This window comes from Pituophis catenifer, unplaced genomic scaffold, assembly GCF_029215685.1.
Source record: "Pituophis catenifer annectens isolate HBS135680 unplaced genomic scaffold, rPitCat1.0.hap2 SCAF_3, whole genome shotgun sequence".
In the NCBI taxonomy this organism is placed as follows: Eukaryota; Metazoa; Chordata; class Lepidosauria; order Squamata; family Colubridae; genus Pituophis; species Pituophis catenifer.
This window is the reverse complement of record NW_027256883.1, coordinates 190,241,011-190,264,517: the sequence shown is the minus strand read 5'-3', so window position 1 is coordinate 190,264,517 and position 23,507 is coordinate 190,241,011. Positions and strand designations below refer to the sequence as shown.

The following is a 23,507-nucleotide window of genomic DNA, read 5'->3' as shown; positions in this document are numbered from 1 at the left end:
TATACTTTGTGCAGTTCTCATGCTCTGATTTATTTGCATGGCAGCATCAGGAATCAAGAACCAATACCTAGGTGTTACACATGTTGTAGTGACATGCATCTGTCAGTCATTCAAAGTGGTTCCAAAAGTGACAAAGGAGGGGGGAGGTGGACAAATGTGATCAGTAAAAAGCTGTGATGGATCCTCCTTCCCCCTAGATATTGGAGATTATAATTATATCCATTGTTCAAGTATTATATTGTTGCTCTTCAATTTTAAGGCATTGGTGAGTCAGGGTTTAGAAAATGTATACATGAAAAAGACTATTGCATCTTATTTTCAATGCTCATAAAGGGCTGGTTAATATTTGCCTAATTAAGAACTACAGGATGCACTATAAATGAATACTAAATCGTGAATAGATCAGGTATTTGTTGCTTAGAGTGGAATTCAGCACCTTGGGTGACATTTTATCCATCAGCAGAGAAACATACAGTAGCATCTGGCAGGATTGTCCCCCACAGATATCTGTCCCACATAAGGTGATTCTCTTAGCCATCCTGGTTAATAGCCATTCATAGCATCATCCTTTAATTTGTCCGAGCTAGCAGCCGCAACTGCATCTTAAGTAGCACACTGAATCCCATCAATTAATTGTGCTCAATGTGCAGGAGTACTTCCAACTGATTAATAATAGATCAAAACAGATCAAATCATTTCACAGCAACAAGATATCTCGGAGAGAAAATCTGTGTGCCAGGGAGACATTAGACACTACCAGTGGATTAAGTAACATTGGACTCACAGAATTATTAGCTGCGTAAGCAGCTTTTTTTTTTTTTTTTTTTTTGGCAGCATTGATCTTTATACCTCACACGCTTTTCTGAATCCTTAAGCATTCATCACTAATATTATCAGACAAGAAAAACTGTGGGAAGAGAGCTGTGTTAGTCTATGGCAGCAAAGATCTGATAAAGTGCTCTTAGGCCTTTTAATAACAAAATTGTTTGCCAGAAAAGGGACTTCCAGACAAGCAAGGAATTTAGTTTATCATACCTGCTGCACTGCCTGCTCCTCCTTGCCTGGGTTCCTTCTGCAGGTACAAGGGAATGGAAGCACCTGTTTCACCCAACTGCTGAGGCCTAGAGGTGGAGCTCTTGCCTTGCAATCAGGAGGTTATGAGTTCAATCCTAGGTAGAGGCAGATGTAGGGCCTCCTTCTTGGGCAGGGGGTTGGACTAGATGACCTGCAAGGTCCCTTCCAATTCTATTAATCTGTTAAATCAAACCTCCCCACATAAATGCAAAATAGTTCAAAACACAGGGACTTCCCATTTAGTATGCATAAGACTGAAATTTCCAGTTCCCTGTTCCTTTATCGAAACCACGAGAGACTCCGTCAAAACAAAACTCTCCATATCAGTGTTTCTCAATCTTGGCATCTTTAAGATGGATGGACTTCAACTCTCAGAATTCCCCAGCCAGTCTTGGTTGGCCGGAATTCCCTGGCGAACCAACCAGCTAGGGAATTCTGGGAGTTGAAGCCCATCCATCTTAAAGATGCCAAGGTTGAGAAACACCGCTCTACCTGCATTCCCTTTGGTAGGAAAGAAATAGCCTGCTGGCTTTCAGGTGTCCGAAGGTACATTTAGGTGTCTGAAGGCACATTTGAGGCTACATCAGCGGTATTATTGTCATTTTCTTCATATTTCCACATGTTTCTAGGAGCTCCAGGCTCCCATATAGAATGGAATGGAATGGAATGGAATGGAATAGAATAGAATAGAATAGAATAGAATAGAATAGAATAGAATAGAATAGAATAGAATAGAATAGAATAGAATAGGAATTCTTTATTGGCCAAGTGTGATTGGACACACAAGGAATTTGTCTTTGGTGCATAGTTAGAGCACAGTTCCTCCTTCATCCCCTTCCACAGCAACAACCCTGCAAGGTTAAGTGAGCTGATCGGTCCTCGAGTCCCGCCAGACGGCCCATCTTTGCAGCCTTCAGCCTTTTCTTCTCCGACTGCTGGCCTTTCTTCCTTTAATCCCCGTCCGTTTTTCACGCCTACAGCGGCCTTGGGAAAAACGGCCTTTATACATTTAAAAAAAAAAAAAAAACCCCACGGGGCGAGTCCGTGGGTGCTCCAACGTGCGTGGGAACGTCTGCGCCACTCCAGCCTCCTCGTCTCGTCCTCCACTTCCGACCTCGCCAAATGAGGCGGACGGAAAATCAGCGCGAAGACCAACACCCCTCTCCCCCCCACCCCCCACACACACGCAGCTCCGCGATCTGCGGCTCCACCCCTTTGGCATCCAGGCCACTTGGTACGTTCTGCTTGCCGAAGTCCCAGTCCGCCCTGCCGGAGCCAGACAAGCCGGAGTTACGGCCGGTGGAGTCCCTGGGAAGATGAGCAGGCGCTTGGGAACGGCGGGAGTCTTGGCGGCCGGTCTGCTGTGAGAGCGTCCTTCCTTCTGCCCGGAAAGGCCGTGGACTATCCAGGCGAATCGGCGCCGTACTTGCCCACCCGAGAAAGCGATGTCAGGACCCGAAGCCCATCACGGCCACAACCGGAGGCTGCCCTGTAAGTCCGTCCTTTGCCCGGGGAAAGCCAGGGGTGGGCGCCCCCTCCCCTCCCCAGTCCCCCGTTTTTCCCACCGAAACTTTTATTAGGCATTTCTGAGGAACGGAAGTGCCGGGGCAGAACCGGCTAGGGTGGCCCAAGGCGCTTGGCAGGTGAAATTCATGGAGGTGAGAAAATAGGGCTTCCTTTCAACCTTCCAGGATCCGACTCCTCTCCAGACTTCGCGTGCTACAACTCCCCGCCTTGGCCAGCCGGCAGGTGTAAAGGGGTTGTGTAGACTAGCCAGAAGTAATGGGGGCCAGGCTGAAGGCAAGCCCGTTTTCCCTTAATGTCCCCAGATCCCAGATTTCCTTCCTCCCAACTGGGATGTGGGGCCAGGTTCTCTCCATATAATACATACAGAGGGAGGGGAAAGAGCTTTTATGGGAGAGCGGGTCTTTCCCCCACCCCCCACCCCCTGATTTCTTGCCCTGAGTTATTGTGGGAAAGTAGCTTAACTACACCATCATTTCTGGAGCAGGGGAATAACTTGGGCACAAGTCCCAGGATCCACACCTCTTGATTAACAGCAGGAAACCACTCTAACCATTGCCCTCTAATTGCAGTTCATCTCTTAGAATTTTATCACTTCAACAACAGCCCACAGCATTTCTTTCTTGAGACAATCTGACTCACAGGCTTGCATTTCTCCCCCCATTTCAATCCAATATAGATGACTACATCATTTAGATGCTGTTGAGAATGCCTCCCGCTTCTTAAGAAATTACAACTCACATCAACCCCAACCAGCATCAGAATGGTCCAAAGCAGGGGTGGGTTCTACTTACCTTTACTACCGGTTCGTATCGGGGCCGCGCATGCACAGAAGCTTCCTGATGACGTCAGGGTTGGTGGACAGAGCCTCCCGCCGGTTTTACTACCGGTTCTATAGAACCGGTTCAAACCGGGAGCAACCCACCACTGGTCCAAAGTCTCTGGAAAGCCCCATGCTTATTAGTTCTTGCTTACAAATACTCTCCTGCTAACCTTGGACTTTGTGCCTCATCCAGTCTCTTCCTGATTTGCATTCAGGAAATACCTATCGGCAGATCTAAACAGTGGCTCCCCACTTCCCACCCTTCTATGAAGTCTGTATAAGGTGTTTAGTTTACATTTGAGAGGTGTTTATGGTCAAAAATAAATGCGTCCATTCATGTTTTGGCTGAGAAAAATACATTCGATACACCAACTCTCTCTTCCTCTGTGATCAGTGTAAGGGCACAAATGGTAAAGTTATTATTTTTTTTACCTGGCAAAGAGAAAGTATTGTTCTCATAGGCAAATTCAGTGGGAGTTTATGTGTAGTTTCACAAGGTGCAAGTGGTGGATAATTGCTATGAGACAGCAAGATAATAAAAGCAACAAGCCCACTCTGCGTTTCCTCCCCCTCGTTTTAGTCAGAGTATGCCCTCCTCCCCACTTCCCCCATGCCTTTCTAAAAAAATACCCTGCAGTTAAGAAGTTAGGCTTCTTGTGTGATCATCCCTGCAATTTCAACTTTGCTCTTTATATGATATCCCCTTGCTCTGACTTAAGGAGACCTTTTAACTCTAGTGGGTGATGGGGCCTGACCTGGTGTGATAGTGATGTCATGTTCCTGACAAGATACTTGCCACCCCCATGAAAAGCTATGCACGAACTCTTATTCCTAAGAAATGCATCCTCTGCTGCAATCTTTCTTCAGAATGTACTTTCAATATTAAGTCTAATGAATTTACATGATTCTTATGTTGATGCCATTTTTTACACTGCCAACTTTCTTGATGCAAAAGAGAAAAGCTAGATCTATCTTTGCATCATTTCGTACCCAAATATACTATATTCCCTTTTCTTTAGATATCCTTCACTTACAATCAACCTTTGATATTAACAATATTAATTCCTTTAAAAATATAAATGTATTTTTTTTAATGCAAAGATGCATTTAATGTGATGTCCAGTTCTATCTCTAGGCTACGGGGTTTTTTTCCCCTGGTTGGCTGAAGAGCCTTCATTTTTAGATGAGGTTGCTAAAACAAGTCTCTTTTGATCTCTGTTTAAAGTCTTTTTCCCTAGGCTCTGAAGAGAAATTGAGTAACATTGGCTTTTGTGAGATCTATTAGCCTATGGCAGATTACTGGAAATAGTTGGAAGATCGGTGGTAGATTTCCTTTATAGAAAAAGAAAATAAAACCCTTCTGTTCCATAGGAGATAATGGATAAGCATGTTTTAGGAATAACATGTATAGAAAGATGAACTGGCCTGAAATTGGAGGTTTAAAATCCATTCACAACTCCCATTGAATGCTCCTCTCAGCCTTCCTTTGGGATGTTACACTGCAGTAAAAGCATAACTCAAACTGCGGGGAGGTGAAGTGCAAGAAAAAGAGGAAAGGAGGGAGGAAGACCAAAAAGCTGGTAATTTGAGAAAAACAGGGTGAGGTGGGGAAACGTCCTGTGACCCTTCCCACTGTCTCAAATTCATAATGAAAGCTAGATTGGCCTACCCTCAAATCCCTTGAGTCTTGAAGCTAAAAATATTTTCACAGGCCACAGCTCTCTCTCCAGCAGAGACAATATCATAAGACCTGGTTATTTACAGGGCCACGAGTTGCTTTATATAGAACGACGAGAAGGATAAAACCAGGAGCACATTAGAGAGGTTGATGGGAGGACAAGAGATGTTCAAAAACCCCAAGGACAACAAAAGGAGGCAGCTTCCTTGTCATGCTTGAACCAAGCTATGAAGCCAGCATCCTTGCCTGCTTCAGTTTCGGAACTGTCTTAATTCTCTAGATGATTGAAGTATGCTCTGTATTAAAAGGATTTCCTGTTCCTCAACTTTTGCTGCTCTCTTGAATATTTTATTTTGGTTGCAGGAACAGTGGTGGCGTGGATTTGATTAAATCAGGAGCTAAAAGGAGTGTATAGAAAAGAAGGGTGGATGGATGGGAAAGAAAGGTGTCCAAGGTCAGATTTACTGTAGATGGAAATCACATCCTTTGCTGAAGAAAATTTATCCCTTAATCCAAATACCTGCAATTCCATGCAGTACAATTAAAGCATTCTGCACCTATAGAAATGCTATCTATAGTATCATGCAAATGTAGCAAACAACAATCCATTGATATTCATGCAATAAACCTAGAATCATTCCTGAAAGTAGCTATGTTGAATGTGTTGAATAACCTTAATAGTGGGATTTACTTCCAGATGACAAATAATTTATGGCTCCTGTAGGTCAGCATTACTAATCTGAAGACCTCCAAAATGTGTTGAGTTTGCAGAACAGAATTACCAACTAGTCAGAGCATGCATTCTCCTATATCCCAAAAGAACAGAAACGAGGACCTATCGTTGTTTTTCAGTGCTATGATTAAGCTTTTGCATTCTTCCACTGGAAATAAATGAGAGCCAGGTTGGTCTAATGGTTAAAGTGCTGGACTAGGAGATAAAAAGCTGAGTTATAGTTCTGCCATCTGGGTGTTCTTGGGCTCGTCATTCCCTCTCATCCTTAGGAAGAAGAAATTGATGGCAAATCACTTCTAAAAATGATGCTTAGAAATCTGTAGGGATTTGTCCAGGCAGGCACCAGGAGTCAAATCTTTCTCAAAAGGGAAAAAAGAAAAGGAAAAATCCCCCATGACTTGCAAAAATACACCAAATTATACAAAAAGGAACAAATATATATCATTTATATGTAGAATTCATCTTTGGGGCCTGAAGAATTTGGATAACTCTCAGGTGGTTCTATGTACTTCTCACAGTCCTGGAAACTGGAGATGTGAGATGAAAATGTGAGAATATGACTTGAATTATGAATTTTTAAGATAGATAGCACTTTAGCAAGCCTATGGTGTTAAAGTTTATCCCTTAAGCAGGCATACGTTTTTAAAGTTAAGTTTCTATCTGCAATGTGGATATAATAATCAAGTTGAATTGTTATGTAGAATATTGAAATAAAAACTAAAATTTTAAAACTAAGTTTTTGCAATTTCCCTAGCTCATTCATTCATGGACTTTATAGTCATATTTGTATCCAGACAATGTTATGTTTCATTTGTTAGTTCTCTCCTGTTTATTCACCACATCCTCCATGCTTGTTGTTGAAAAGGAAAGGATGGAATAATCTATAGAAATGCCTTTTCTTGGTAATATTAGTATCAGGCTTCCTTTATCTCCTTTTGTTGTGGTTGTTAGTTGTGAAGTTGTGTCCAACCCATCGCGACCCCATGGACAATGTTCCTCCAGGCCTTCCTGTCCTCTACCATCCTCTGGAGTCCATTTAAGCTCACGCCGACTGCTTCAGTGACTCCATCCAGCAACCTCGTTCTCTGTCGTCCCCTTCTTCTTTTGCCCTCAATCTTTTCCAGCATTAGGCTCTTCTCCAGTGAGTCCTTCCTTCTCATTAGGAGGCCAAAGTATTTGAGTTTCATCTTCAGGATCTGCCCTTCTAAAGAGCCATCAGGGTTGATCTCCTCTAGGACTGACCGGTTTGATCGCCTTGCAGTCCACGGGGCTTGCAGGAGTCTTCTCCAGCACCATAGTTCAAAGGCCTCAATTTTTGGCGCTCAGCCTTTCTTATGGTCCAACTTTCACAGCCATACATTTCAACTGGGAAAACCATAGCCTTGACTATATGCACTTTAAACCCTCCTTTAGGAAATTCTAAGTTACCAAATAAGAGGGCTAGATCAATGACATTTTAAAATTATTGCCCAGTTTGGGAAAACTGACCTTCTTAAAACACATGTACAAAGCTGTCTGTTTGGCTGTTGGATGCTGACTGTTTCTGGTAATGTAATATTAGGCAGGACATGCAGTATGGAAAATGTTCTTTCTAATTCAAAAAATGCATGCTATTGAACCAAAATCTAGAACCAACCTTAATACCCTGTTTAGTTTCTGGATTTTCCTGACTGAATACAGGTAGTCCTTTATTTACAATCATAAGCGCACCAGCGTGCCTACAGTCTCTGTCCTACTGTCCCCATTTATATGTAATCATTCTATATGTTTATGGCTATGTTTTGCCTATTTATATCCTTTTATTTGTGCCAATTTTTTTCATGTGTCCATGTCTATGTCTATACTGTTACTTTTTCCTTATACTTGTTGACAAATAAATAAATAAATAAAACAATTGAGCCCAAAATTTATGTTGCTGAGTGAAACATTTGTTATCTGAGTTTTGCCCCATTTTACTACCTTTCTTGCCACAGTTGTTAAGTGAATCATTGCAGTTGTTAAGTGAATCTGGCTTCTCCATTGATTTTGCTTGTCAGAAGGTTGCAAAAGTTGATCACATGACCCTGGGACACTGCAACCGTCATAAATATGAGTCAGCTGCCAAGCATCTGAGTTTTGATCACATGAACCATGGGGATGATGAAATGGTTGTAAGTGTGAGAAATGGTGATAAGTCACTTTTTTCCAGTGCTGTTGTAACTTTGAACAGTCACTAAACAAACTGTTGTAAATTGAGGACTACCTGTATTATCAATTTCCCATTTTTCAGCCATGAAATTTTAGAAATGTCTCAGAGTGTGGGGGAACCAAATTCTGTATGCACATTAATAGTAAACATAATGTTTTATCAAGGCATAGCAATAATAGGCCCAAAAAACTCCTTTTCATACAAGTGCAAGCCCCTTGTTTTATATGGTGGCTGAGAGTTCAAACCATGAACCATTAGTAATTCTAATTGAACCTAACATTTACATCTGGCTTGGAAAGAATTCCAGATGTTATGTACTGGTGAAAGGTAAAGAGGTAACTCTTCCAAACGGGATGTTTTAATCTTACGGAAATTTTGAGACTCAAAGATTTTTAAGAGCCTCTTAAAGCAGGGGTCTCCAACCTTGGCAACTTTAAGCTTGGGAATTTAAGAATTCTGGGAGTTGAAGTCCTCCAGGTTTAAAGTTACCAAGGTTGGAGACCCCTGTCTTAAAGAAGAAAAGCCCACCATCGTCTCTTGGATGTATGCCTATGGTAACAGCACTCCTCTTCCATCTCCTTTCATTCATGCTGCCTGCCTCACAATAGCCGTTTTGTATTCAGGATCTAACTGGACAAGAAAGAATGACAAAAGCTACCACTCCCAGCTGAAATCCAATCCAACAGTTCTGACAAGTCTTGTCCAAAACAAGACTTTACTTCCTGCTCTCAAGACAGCCCAGTAAAATCTAAGCCTGCCCTAAAACTCTTAGATTAAATATATCCTCTGTTCCTGACACTTCTGCAGTTTTTAATTGCCAGATTTGGCAGGTTTTCTTCTTGCAAGTTTATTTCTGCTGAAGATTTTAAAAAACAGTTTTGTTGCCTTGCTAGACCAGGTAGCCACCAGATGTGTGGAGATTTCAATTCCCCAGCTAGTATGGCCATGAGTTTAGAAGGCACCTGACTATAGAAGGCTGGTCTATGCTGTCCTCATTTTGTGTTTTGATTTAGTCAAGACTACTAAAATAACACCTTATTTATACTGAAAGAAATACAAGCTAAGGCGATAAAGATGAATGATTCCTGCCCTACCAGGAATGGTTGAAGGATCTATGCTTACTCTTTAAGAAAAGACAGGTGAAAGGAAGATTGTAGTACTTTTCAAGAACCAGGAGAGCCAAAATAAATAAAAATTTCCTCAGAATGCAAGTCCAAAGCAACGTTTAAATTTCAGAAAAGCTGATTCTTCCATTTGATGTTATGAAAATGTTTCACAATAGCAAAAGTAGTTTGATGATAAAACCAATTAGTGAAGGGATGTTGTGAGCTTCTCTTAATTGATGTTTGCAACCAGATGTTAGGTAAACAATTGCTGAAGATACTTCATTTGAATTCGTGTGTTGAATAGGAGACTTCCTCAATGGCTTTTTCAAGCTTTATTATTCTATGAAAAGCAGTACCTCATTAATTATCTGTTACTTGAAACAACATCATAGGCAAATAATGCTGTACTTTCTCATTTCGGATTTATTGGTTTATCAAGATAGAGAACAAAATACTGGATTAAAAGAACTGACACAGGCTGGCTGGCTGGGGAATTCTGGGAATTGAAGTCCATAAGTTTTAAAGTTGCCAGGATTGGAAACCCTGGATCTAAATGATAATAGTATTTAGAATTAACAATTAATGAATTTGGAGTGGCTTACCTGTGTGACCTCAGCAACTCTGGAATTTTGTTCTTGCTCATAATCTTTATGTTACACTTCCTCATAACTATGTACAATAGCTCACTGTTCTTATTTTGCAGTCAATCAAATATAAAATAGCCATGAGATTAGTAACTTGTATCATATCCCCTGGTGATCTCATATCTAAAATGAGATTTGAATCGTCATATTAATCATCTTCAGCTTTTATGTTGGGCCTCATAGGCTGACCATGTTAATTCAAAATAGTGAGTAATTTTATTTATCAGTACATTTCAATCTATGAAGTAGATCAAGCAACGTAAGAGAGAGGAAGTCATTTAAGATGTTTTGGCTGATCTCAAAAAGCTAAGGAAGGACAGATCTGGTTAATACTTGGGACAGGAGTGTGTTAGGATAAACCAGAGCTGTAAACTAGATTGAAAAAATTAATAATTAAAAAAAGAACTAGAAAAAAGGCGATGACAAACCATTGACATACAGGTGGTTGCCAACATACAACCATTAGTTTAACAACAGTTAAAAGTTATGACAGGAATTCAGGGGGGCTTTTTTTTTTTTGGTTTTTTTTTTTAAATTTGATTTATATGCTATTCTTCTCCGGAGACTCAGGACGGCTTACAATGCGTTAAGCAATAGCCTTCATACTTTTGTATATGTTTATACAAAGTCAGCTTATTGCCCCCGAATCTGGGTCCTCATTTTACCCACCTTTGAAAGGATGGAAGGCTGAGTCAACCTTGAGCCTGGTGAGATTTGAACTTGCAGTAATTGTAGGCAGCTGATGTTAATAACAGTGCTTTAGTCTGCTGCGCCACCAGGGCTCCTGATGAGGTGCTTGGAACCTCCTGATCAGGTGCTTGGAACCAGCTTGCATTTATGATAGTTGCAGTATTTTGCAGTCACATTATCATGATTTGTGACCTTCCCAGCCAGCTTCCAACAAGCAAAGACAATGGAATTTGCTTAATAGCCACATGATTCACTTAACAACCATGATAAAAAAGGTTGTTAAATTGGCTCTTTCGTGTGATGACTTGCTTAATTGTATCTCTTAGCAACTGAAATTATGGTCTGAATTGTGATTGTAAATCAAAGATTACCTGCCTTGTTTCTAAGAACACTACATAAACATATCCATTTGAATCAGAAAAGGCCTTTACTTTTATAGTACAGTCTGTGGTGGAATGTGGTCCAGATTCCCAAGATGGATGGATCACATTCCAGAGGAGCAAAAGACAGCAAAGTTTCAATAGTTTGGTTGGGAGAAAAAAAAGACAGCTCCTCCCTGGGAGTTCTTAGATTATATGTTTAACGGTGCAAGCAGTCTACTTTAGTTTGGCAAGATTTCTGCCTAAAGGTGAGGAACAATAAAGGAAACTCCTTAGAAGAACCTCAGCATATCTTTCTTGCTTTTGGAGCTTGACACAGACAGACAAACATTCAGGGTCTTTATGGGAGCTACAGTATGAATCATTAACAAAGTCAAGTTGCTGAGATGAACTTTTCATGCCCTTCTGCTTGTGGAACTTAGGCGCCTAAGACTTGAGAAAAGAGATTCAGAGAAGCCACAGTATTGTGGTTAGATAATTTTATACTCTAGATATAAGGATTTTCTGGGCCCACACAATGTGACCATTTGTATTATTTTAGTTGCAGAAGCATCAAGATAATTTGGGAATAAAACATCTGTTAAGAAATATAGTGCATATAATCATGTACAAATCCAGCTACAATAGCTTACCCCTGGCAAACCAATGTTTGTTAAAAGAAGGAAAAAATTATCAGCTTCATCTATTATGGACTCTATCCTGTCCATATAAATGCTGTAGACCTATGTTGTCACCATGACAACCTACTTCTTAATCAGATTTCAGTAATCAATTTAGTAGTAGTTATTATTGCAATAGATTAAAATCTGAGAAAGTCAAGTTGAACTTCAAAATTCCATTGTTCTATCCAAAAGTTACATTTGTGTAGATAGAGGTAATCTATGAGGAATTAATTGACTAATGTAAGTTAAGGACAAACATGAGTAAAACCTTTTTTTAATTACTGGTAAATGACATTTAACATTCTGTTAAATTAGCAGCTGATGCAATTTGCCACTTTTAAATATGATTAAATACAAAAAGTATTCTTGGTTTCCTGGTATTTTGCTATTGTAAATTTGCAGCTAATAATGAACATTAAATTTCTTGTGTTGGACCATTTTATAGATTTCCTGTATTAGTATTAATTTCTGGACTGTTATCTAATCTCTTGAAAAATTTCAACTTAAATAAATACCACTAGAAAGTGTAATACAGTGCTTTCAAGAGAGTCTATTGTATACGATAGAAGAGTTTTAATGTATTGATACTAAGTGATGTGAATATGCCGTACATTCAGTGTTAATATTCTTGATTTATATACTAAAATTACCTCCAGAAGACATTAATACACATCATTTCAAATGAACTCTTATGCAGAATATATTCAGTAGAAATCTGTTGCCCATCAACAATAAAATTTCTAACCACATAAATCCATCTTTTGGAGGCCTTATATGCATCTTCCTTCAGAGAAAGGTACAGCACCTGATGCTAAGGTTAATCCAGCTGCTGGGAAGCCTCTCTTTGTTTGAAAAACCTTTCATGTAAATAATGAATAGATGAATGAGAAGCAAATCTACAGGTTTCATTTCCAGATTCCTTTCTTTCTTACAGTCCTTGTTTTCACATTCAGTCCCAGACTTCAGTGCATAATGAGTGAGAGCCGGAAGGATTAGTAGGCAATAGGGAAGCTGGTGCTTTTGGAACCCAAGTAACAGACGCATTGGGGGTGGGGTGGGGGGCAGGCATTTCAAGAGAAAGCACTGTTGCACGGTCCACCCCACCCCCAGTTGTGAATGAGTGCAGGCCCCTATTGGTTGAATGCCCTGGGAAAGAAAATGCAGCAGCAGGTATTTTTCTCTCCTTAAACACAGAATGCAGCCCACAAGAGGAAGCATTGTGAATGAATACATAACAGTCATGGGGTACATGCCATCCTAGTGAGGCAATCTTAGTACCCGGCAGTGTGTGAGACAGCCCATCAGTCCTGAAGAGAAGGAAAAGCATCTGCTCTGTTCTTTTCTAAAAAGAAGCCAAAGAGAAGGATGCAAAAAAAGCTTGTATCTAAACCCTGTTGCCTTCTTGTCTGCCCAAGATATATAAGGTGGGATAAAGAAGATGGCACCATTTCTGGCCCTCAATTCCTGTCTTAATGCCGTCCAGCCCGCCACCAGCTGCTCAACAAAGCAGCTGACTATCACCAAGAATTACATAATGGCAATTCAATGCTTTTGGCCAGCTACCCAGCTGGCTAATGAAACTTCATCAGGAATCTATCAGCAGGTTTGTTAATTTATCTGGGAAATAAATCCCAACACATCTTTTTGATTCAGGCTCTAACATAAAGCATTCTGTCCAAGCCGTGGCATGTTGTTACACAGTACCAATCCGTTCCATCTCTCTTTGTCTTGATGCCTAATATCACTTTCTTCAGCTTGGTTTCACAGTGTGTTTGCTCAAACATTAGAATTGTTCTACCAGGAGAAGAGGAGACTCAGCATAGTGACCAGTATTAAATTAGACCACCATCATGGAATGAGAACTGCAATTAATTTTAGAAAGCTTTCTTTCTGAGCTTAAACTAAACCTTGTATTCTCAAGCAGTAAGAATAAGGGTTGGCTCTGGATATTTAGTTGAAAAGAAAGGAGTGCTGTTTTTTTAAAGACCACAGCATTCAGACAAGTTATAAGGTTCAATTCTATGTCAAATGAATTCATGACTGAGACCTGATAATATTTATCAGAGCACTGTGGGTAGATTGGCAAGTTACAGATCACCAAGAAAACAAATCAACAAAAATGAACAATAACAACAAAAGAACAAGTTTACATAAAATTGCACATATCAATTTAAATGTAATCAGAGACAGAATAGGCAACCTTTAACCTCTCAGATATTGTTGAACTATAATTTCTGAGAAGCATACTAACATCTGAGAAGCTATAGTTATCCCACTCCAAAATAAAATGTAACTTTACATTAGCCATGATTGCTGGTAAATTCTGGGACTTAAAATCTGCATATTTGGAGGGTGCCAAAGTTGGTGAAGGTTATTTAAAGAGAAGACGGTACCTTCGAAAAGGAAGAACGCAACAGCATAAGAATAGCCTTGCTCATTCAGGCTAACGTTCATCCTTGTCTTGTGTTTTGTTTCTCACTATAGCCAACTGGATAATTCTGGAATACTTACAAGCCAAATATTATGATGGGAAAAGGGTGTAAAATACACCCTTTTCCCATCATATTTCTCCTGTAACTAGTATTTGGAGGCATGAGTCTTCAAGATTAACGCCCTTGTTAAATATTAATTTACCAATCCCATTTTAAAGCCTTTAACTTTGGCTTTAAATGTGTCTATCATCACTTGGTGATGTATGTAAAACAGTATATTTATTCTAATTGTGGGTGGATGTGTTAGGGAGCTGGGAGGAATATCTGATGAGGAAAATAAGAACATAAGCAGTGCATTGCTGGCTGGACTCCTGACCCATTTAGTCTAGCAGTCTGTTCTCAAGTGGCCAGCCAATTGTACTAGGAAGCCAACTAGTCTCCCAACAGATGGACTTCAGAGGCAGTCCCACTACCATCAAGGCTAGGAGTAATTGATCCCAGGACTTCCATGAATTGCTCCAACCAACCAAGCGGGTACCAGCATTACATCCCAGAGTACTGAATTCTAACATTTAATTATGTGTTGTGTAAAAATTTATTTCCTTTTGTCCATCCCAACTTTTCCCAATCAATTTCATTGGATGTCCTCTGATTCCAGCATTTTGGGAAAGGAAAATAGCTTCTCCTTGCCCACTTTATCTACACCATACATAATTTTATAAATCACCATCATGTCCCTTCTCATTCACCTACTTTCTAGAATGTCACAATTTGTCCTCATTGGAAAGCTCTAGTTCCTTGGGCAACTTTTATGTTTTTTGTGTTTAATGCTGTTAATGGAGAAATTAATAGATAAATATTGAAGAAATAATGACAAAAATATTTTCTTGACATGTCTTATTAAGAAGTATGAATTCAAGCAATCATATATACTTCATAGAATTTAGAAATGTTTTATTTGTACAGGTAGACTTTGAGTTATGCCCATAATGGAGCCTGCCCCTGATGGGTGTAATTCATGACAGCTGCAAAGCAGATCAATCACTTGATTGACCCAATTTTACAATCCTTTTTTTTGTGGTGGCCATTAAATGAATACAGTGTTCATTAAGTAGCCATGACAGCCCTTAAGCAAATGCCCTGGTCATTAAGCAAACCAATGTTCTCTCTGGTTTTGCCAAAAATCAGAAGTAAATGCCAGTTTTCTGCAAAACTGTTATAAATTGTAGGTTACGTGACCATGGGGTGCTGCAAGTAGCCCTAAATGTGGTCTGATTGCTGAACATCCATGGGGGGTGGGGGGAGAGGGAGGAAATCATCAAAACTTCGATTCTGGGTCCCCAGGTAAGTCCATCCGGACTTTGAACGGTCGTTAAAAGACCAGTCTTAAGTCAAGGACTACCTATATTTGTTCTATTTGCTTTTAGCATTAGATAATTCATAGGCACTATATACAATACTTTCCCTCGTTGTTTGCACAATATCCCTGTAACAACTTAGTGAAGTAGGTCATAGTGAATGTTACTTCCAAACTGAGATAGCACCTACAGTAAGCTTTAGCAATCAAAATACCAGTTAATTGTCTTTTCTTCCTTAAAGACATTTTTTCCTTAGGAAAAATATGTATATTAGAAAGTGTATAAATGGAAATGATTTCTAAACCCATGGTTTAGGAAATATTATACAAATAAGGCATGGAGCTTCCACTTTGAAAATCTCGACTGCGGATGTTTTAAGTTAAGTAATGATGACTGATCTGAGCACTTTTTCACAGGCTAATTGATATTTGCACCCTAGCTCTAAACAGGGTCACAGAGTTGTGTATTTGGCTTTCATTGTCACACCCTTGAAGACAGAAAAATTTATACGTATTGGCTGTGTCTGTGTCCAAAAATATTTTTCTGCTGATGGCGTCAGCCAGAATCTAAGCTGGATGAAAGTTCCTCTTTGTCTGCAATAAGCCTTGAAGCTCAAGCCCAGATTCTGAAATATTTATTATATTAAAGTGAATATATTAGGAACACCTTGGAATTTTTAAAATTGGCAGTGGGCTCCCTTGTGCAGTGTTGATTTCAGCATTTCTCTATGATTTTAAAGAGATTAGATATGTAGTTCTCAGATATGCAAAATGACTTCAGCTGAAGCCATGCTTACTTCTGCTTCATTTCTTGATTGCCATTCAAGGGGGAGGGGGGAGAGCAGGGGAGGACTCAGGAATGTGGTACCTCAGCTGGCTATAACATCTATCAGCCGGTGTGAGAACCAAGGTCACGTCAACAGACAGCTGTTGAAGTTGAGCGGGAACCTACATCTGCACTGATTGGCCCATGTGACCTGAAAGATAAAGGGGGGTGGGGAAGTATCATTCTTTTAACTAACCCTAAGCACGGGAATAATTTAGAGCTACTTTCACCTTTCTAAGTGCCAATATGATGTACTCAATAAAGGATCTTTTGAACCTGAGCAAAGTGTTGAGTCCTGACATGAATAGAATAGAATAGAATAGAATAGAAGGGGAGGGGAGGGGAGAGGAGAGGAGAGGAGAGGAGAGGAGAGGAGAGGAGAGGAGAGGAGAGGAGAGGAGAGGAGAGGAGAGGAGAGTTGGAAGGGACCTTGGAGGTGTTCTAGTCCAACCCCCTGCTTAGGCAGGAAACCCTACACTATGTCAGACAAATGTCTTCCTAAAAATTTCCAGTATTGGAGCATTTACAGGCAAGTTGTTCCACTGATTAATTGTTCTAAGTGTCAGGAAGTTTCTCCTTAGTTCTAGGTTGATTAGTTTCCACCCATTGCTTCTTGTCCTGCCTTCAGGTGCTTTGGAGAATAGCTTGACTCCCTCTTCTTTGTGGCAGCCTCTGAGATATTGGCATACTGCTCTCATGTTACCCCTAGTCCTTCTTTTCACTTCCCTGAGTCCATTACTCAGAAAGATGACATCATTATTATCAGCACCTATTCTGACTGGATCTGCTGCTGCAATTGATAAAGAATAGAATGAGCTCTGCAAGCATTGGGTTTTTTTCTTTTCCTTTCATGTTTTGTTGAAGTAAGTCTCCAGGTATAATGCTAACAACCTGTGGCCTTCCTGTACTGCATCTCCCAGCATTCCTCACTCTATGCCATAGTGGCTGAGGCTGGTGGGAGCTGAGGTTCTGGAACATCCATATGATGGACTTCAAAGTATAAACGGTGTTGAGAGTAAACCGTTGTACCTAAATTGCTTTTCAACTCCATGAAAAGCAGAAACCAATGCAAAACTAAGACAATTTACACATTGCGGACTTTTTACTGTCTTGCTGAGGATGCCATTTTGGAAGTAAAGCCTCAGCTTATGCCAGCTCTTACCACCCAAAAGCTTTGGGAAATTGAACAAGTGCACCTCCAGTGTTTAGAAATAATTGCCTCAGCCATCAAAATCTGATCCTTTTTCATCAAACATTTGCTCTTGCTTTAATTGCTGGCTGTTTTCTATTGGAAAACTCAGTTAAGCAGCTGACTATTCGTGTCTGTTAATAAAGGATTCCAGAATAACATGTAGATCTTACTGGAATAAAGAGGAACTATTGTGGCTGAAGTGGTATTCAATAGCCATACTTAAATATTTTTGATACTGCAGACCCATGCACAAAAGCTGTCATGTGCATGGGTCTGCAGGAATTGGTGTTGTCCGTGTGGTCAGTACTGGACCTTCCCCTATTTTGCTGATTTCTTGATATCTTGGTTTTTTTCTGGATCATTCTCTTGTAGTTGTCAAGGGCTTGCACCTCCCACTGATGCTCTGAACTATATCAGTGGGAATGTGCACCCACAGCTGTGCACATATGACAGTCAGGTCATTAGGGGGCATGGGGTTAGACTAAATTTGATCCAATATATTTTATACCTTTGCTTTTTATCTATTGTGAGCTATCCAAAGTCAACTTGGGTGATATGCGGAGCTATATAAATTTGATAAATAATCAATGTTTATAGCAAATACCTTCATCCAACTGCCTAAAAGATTACTGTTTTTAGCAATCAGAAGGTAGGAATTATTTTTATTGTGTAATAATGTGTTCATCCTGGATACTGGCACAGAAAAGGCAAAAAGAAAGAATTCTATATGTCCCTATAGAAATTACAGTACAATATTACACAGACATTTGTTTTTATTTCTTTTGAACCACCCACTCAAACTTATTTAAAGGATATATGATTATGCAGTAAAAAAATAAAGATTAATTAAATGGATTAGATTTGATAAAATAGGGTTGCCTGAAGAACTCTGGAATGAAATTCATAGCTCCATTAAAGATGATGCCAACAAAAGTACCCAGTTTTTAACAATATATGGGAAACACAGTAAGAAAAGTTGAATGAAAAACATGACAGAAAATACCCTTGAAGGGAAAAAGAACAAATCATTCAGTACTAGATCAAGTGAAAACAGATTGCTCGCTGAAAGCAATAATTTTTATTTTATTTTATTTTATTTATTTGTCAAGCATATATAAGATAACAGGTAAAAGTATAAACATAATTTGAATACATGAACAGAAAAAAGAAATATTAGGACAGGGACGGTAGGCACGCTGATTCTATTATGCACACCCCTTACAGACCTCTTAGAAATGGGATGAGGTCAACAGTAGCCAGTCTAAAGTTAAAATTTGGGGGGCGGGGGGGGCGGGGTTGGGTTGAAACCACAGAGTCAGGTAGTGCATTCCAGGCATTGACCACTCTGTTACTGAAGTCATATTTTCTGCAATCGAGTTTGGAGCTGTTTACCTTGAAACTTAGATATTTTGCACCTATAATGAAAGGGAAGGGTCATTGGAAAAGATCTTGATGCTTGGGCAAATTGCAGGTAAATGAATAACTGAACAACAAAAACTCCCATAGTGCTTAGCTTTTGAACATGCTGATTGGCAATTATGGTTCAACACATCTGGTTGGACTACTCTGTTGTGACTGTAAGCCTCCAGGACAGGAGAGACATTATTTTCATCATCCTTTTTAATTGAAACTTGTGCTAGCTGGAAATTCTGGAATTCGAAATCTCAACATATTTGAAGGGTGGCATGTGGGGTAAATTTGCTCTTGAGTAATTGCTCAGGTAGAAAAAGAGGTTGGCTGATGAACATGAATTAAAATAGTACATGAGCCATATATCTATCTAGTGGTTTAACATGCCTTCTTTTATTGTGTTAGTTTAGCTGCAGAGGTTCTTGAATTACTTCTTGAAACATAAAAGGTTGCCATTGCCAGGTTGATACATGGGAAAAATAGTTTCAAATAAAACATTGGGTGATGCGTTTCTTAGGAGTAGCCAAATGATAGGAGTGTAGCTTCCTACTTCTCCTGAATTCAGTGACTTGCTTGATGAAAAGTTCTGGAGAACTCAAAATTGCATATTTATTATGTCATTTTGGTCGGTATCAATGGATTTAGGGTCCCCCCCCCAAATCTGGAGCTGAATTCATAGGCCACATCAGAGAGACACTGCCTCATCTCCCTCTTTCCTTTTCCCCCTCCCATAACAGGAAGTTTAACAGTTGTTGCTGTTGAGCTGAAATTTCCCCTGAGGCAATTGAAAAGGCTGTTCTACTTGAGACAATTACAATTTTCACTATTTGTTTTGTTCCCTTGGTTATGGCACTGCCCAGCTTAGTAATCACATTTTCCTTATGTCGGTCTAGCCAGTCCCTGCATCATCCGTTGTTGAATAGAGGAGCTGAAATGTCTTTAATTTTTAAAAGCATCTGATATTTGCTATGGAAAATCTCCTAGATAAGGTCAAGGAGCCATTCTTATTCCAGCTGTTACTTTGTTCCTTGATTATGTGGATTTTTTTCCCCAGGAAAAAAAAAAGAAAGAGATTTCTCAAGATTCAGCCTTTTTTATAATGGGCTATGATTACTTGATTGAATCTGGTTTCTTTTTGTCTCTTTGTGAGTTGCATCTTTGAAATATTTTTTTAAAATCGATTTTAAAAAACCCAAGGAAAGACTTGCTTATCTTTATCTGTGTTCAAGGACCAATTATTGTATATGTTGGAGAAAAATTATGAAGGGATTATAGGATCCAAAAAAGAAAATGTGGGTGGATTTCATTCATATTAATCCCATGGAAAAGAAGCAGATTTAGCCATCTTTCTTTTTGAGGAAGTCACCCCAAAAGGTTGGTTTATTTTCTCTCTGAAATGGGCTCCATTATTTCAATTTATTTTGGTCAGTTTTTTAATTCAGAAAATAAACAAATTGTCCAGTGACTGGTCAGAGTGATGCACTTTGATACAAACCGTGTATTAGGTGAATCCATTAAGACTACAAGACAGTCTCTTTGCACAGCTCAAGTAGTTTCCTGCAACTTCATAAACTAAGCAGAACCTGAACTCTTAGCTTCAAGCAGAACACTAAACTAAGAATGTAATGACCTTAAAAACTAATTAAGACTAGCTTTGCTAAATCTAAACTGACATCAGAAGGTATGCTAATGTTCTTGGCAAAGATTTAACAAAGCTTTTGTCCTTTGTTTAGCATAAAAATATTGGTAGAGTTGTCTATTCATGTTCTCACTTCTGTGAGCTCCATTCAACATTTAGAATAGAATAGAATAGAATTCTTTATTGGCCAAGTGTGACTGGATACACAAGGAATTTGTCTCCGGTGCATAAGCTGTCAATGTACATACAAGCAACAAAGTGATAGGTCATAGATTATAAATTACAGTTATCATAAATCATATTTGTGGCCCACAGGGGTTTTTTTTTATTATCAATATGTCCCTTTTCTCTTGATACAGGCCTTCCTATCCTGAAATAATACATTTAAATGAATTATATTTTTATAGTTTATAGTTTATTGGATTTCTATACCGCCCTTCTCCCAGGGGACTCAGGGCGGTGTACAGCCACATTAAAACACATGAATTTATAAAATTTAAAACCAATTAAAACAAATATATACAATTTGGCCCTCAAATTAAAACACACATACACCCACTTAAAATTCATATTAGGCCAGTCCGGTTTGCTGAAACAGGAAGGTCTTTAGGGCACAGCGAAAAGTATGCAAGTCGGGGCTAAGACGAAGCTCTAGGGGCAGCTCATTCCAAAGGGCTGGTGCCCCCACAGAGAAGGCTCTCCTCCTGGGTGTCGCCAGTTGGCATTGTTTGGCCGATGGCACCCTGAGGAGCCCCTCTCTATGGGAGTGTATTGGCCGGTGGGAGGTTGTTGATGGCAGAAGGCGGTTGTCAACTTGCAAAGCTTTCAAGTTGCCATGAGCAGGAGGGAGGGAGAACTGATAGAGTTGATTGATTTCCCTAAATGAAGTGCATTCCATACATTCTTCCTGACCACAATCAGAAGGACGGTGTTGGATTTCACAGCCAGCCAAAGTGGTTATTTTTCATTTTTTCATTTTCATTTTATTAAATTTGTATACCGCCCTACTCCTGAAGGACTCAGGGCGGTGAACAGCCATAAAATAAAACAGATAGATACAAAATTTAAAATAGAGATAAAACTAATTAAATAAATTGGCTGAACCAATTTTAAAACCCCAATAAATTAAAACCAAATTTAAAATTTCCATTTAAAAAGAGGAAAAATTTAGGTCAGGCCGGCTTGATGAAATAGGAACGTCTTAAGCACGCGATGGAAGGTACGCAGATCCGGAATCCTCCGTATCTCCGGGGGGAGCTCGTTCCAGATTGTAGGTGCCCCCACAGAGAAGGCTCTCCCCCTGGGGGCCACCAGTCGACATTGTTTGGCCGACGGCACCCGGAGGAGCCCCTCTCTATGGGAGCGTACTGGTCGGTGGGAGGTTAATTGGAGAATGTGACTTATGACATGGCCAGAGAGGAGGGGAGAGACAGGGTCATAGGTAAATCTACATGGGATTAGTTCTAACTGCATCCGAATATTGCCGAAATGGTGCTCCCAATAAATGACTGTATATCTTTTGAAGTTTGGCTCATGAATTAATTAGGGCATCTTTTGGAAACTTCACAGCGGTCTCGTATGTATCCCAGTCCTAAACCATGGAGCGCTTTAAAGATGGTGACCAACACCTTGAATCGCACTCGGAAGACCAACGGGAGCCAGTGCAGCTCACGCAGGAGGGGTGTTATATGGGCGCGCCAAGTCGCACCCATAACCACCTGCGCAGCCGCATTCTGGACCAGCTGGAGCCTCTGAGTGCTCTTCAAGGGGAGCCCCATGTAGAGAGCATTGCAATAGTCCAGACGGGATGTGACGAGGGCATGAGTGACTGTGCGCAGGGCATCCCGGTCCAGAAAGGGACGCAACTGGTGCATCAGGTGAACCCGATAGAAAGCTCCCCTGGCCACGGCTGTCATGTGCTCCTCCAAAGACAGCCGTGCATTCAGGAGAACACCCAAGTTGCGAGCCCTCTCTGTGGGGGACAAGATCTCACCCCCAATAGTCAGCGATGGCGCCAGTTGACTATACCGGGACGCCGGAAGCCACAGCTCAAATTTGAGTTTGAGCCTGTTTCTCCCCATCCAGATCCGCACGGCTTCCAGGCACCGGGACATCACGTCAAGGGCATCATTGGGGTGGTTCGGAGTGGAGATGTATAGCTGACTGTCATCAGCGTACTGATGGAATCTCACTCCGAAACCATGGATGATCTCGTTCAGCAGCTTCACATAAATGTTGAACAGAAGAGGCGAGAGGACTGACCCTTGCAGCACCCCACAAACAAGGCACCTCGAGGTCGACCTCTGCCCCCCTGCCAACACAAACTGCGTGTGGTCGGAGAGGAAGAAGGAGAACCACCGCAACACGGTGCCCCCCACTCCTAACCCCTCCAATCGTTGCAGCATGATACCATGGTTGATGTATCAAAAGCCGCTGAGAGATGTAATAGGACCAGGACAGAGGAACAACCCCTGTCCCGAGCCCTCCAGAGATCATCAACCAATGCAACCAATGCCGTTTCCGTGCTGTGCCCTGGCCTGAAGCCCGACTGGAACGGGTCTGGATAATCGGCTTCATCCAGGTACTGGGGCAGTTGTCGCGCTACCACACTCTCAACAACCTTCGCCACGAAGCGAAGGTTGGAGACTGGGCGATAATTCGCTAATGTAGCCGGGTCCAGGGAAGGCTTCTTGCGGAGAGGCCTCACCACTGCCTCTTTCAAAGAGGGGGGGAAGTAACCTTCACTCAAAGAAGCGTTAATAATCCCCTGGGCCAGCCTCGTGTAACCTCCCGGGAGACCAGCACCAACCAGGAGGGACACAGATCCAACAAACATGTGGCAGCGCTAAGCCTCCCCAGAATCCTGTCCATGTCCTCGGGAGTCACAGGGTCAAACTATTTCTTGTGCTATTTGTTTCTTATATAACATTTCTTGTCTGTCTGTCTGTCTGTCTGTTTGCTTGTCTACCTTTTTATCCTATTTCTCATTTATATAGCTGCCCATCTCACAGAACAAGCCCCTCTGGGCAGTTTACAGCACATAAAAACAATAAATAAATAAATACCTAACATCATAATTATTAATAGAAAACATCAAAACTTATTTATTGTTACTTATTTATTTACATAAAAGGGGAAGACCTTTGAAA

The 23,507-nt window shown here is 40.6% G+C and overlaps 1 protein-coding gene across 1 annotated transcript in view; it reads left to right on the top strand.

The window, feature by feature from the left end:
* Positions 1-2,348: 2,348 nt before the first annotated feature.
* The window catches only part of DBNDD2 (dysbindin domain containing 2), a 32,411-nt gene continuing 11,252 nt past the window's right edge, over positions 2,349-23,507 (top strand). The window contains exon 1 of the mRNA XM_070939992.1: positions 2,349-2,565. Within this exon, the coding sequence (XP_070796093.1) occupies positions 2,520-2,565 (46 nt within the window). The 5' untranslated portion in view covers positions 2,349-2,519. The remainder of the gene's footprint in view (positions 2,566-23,507) is intronic.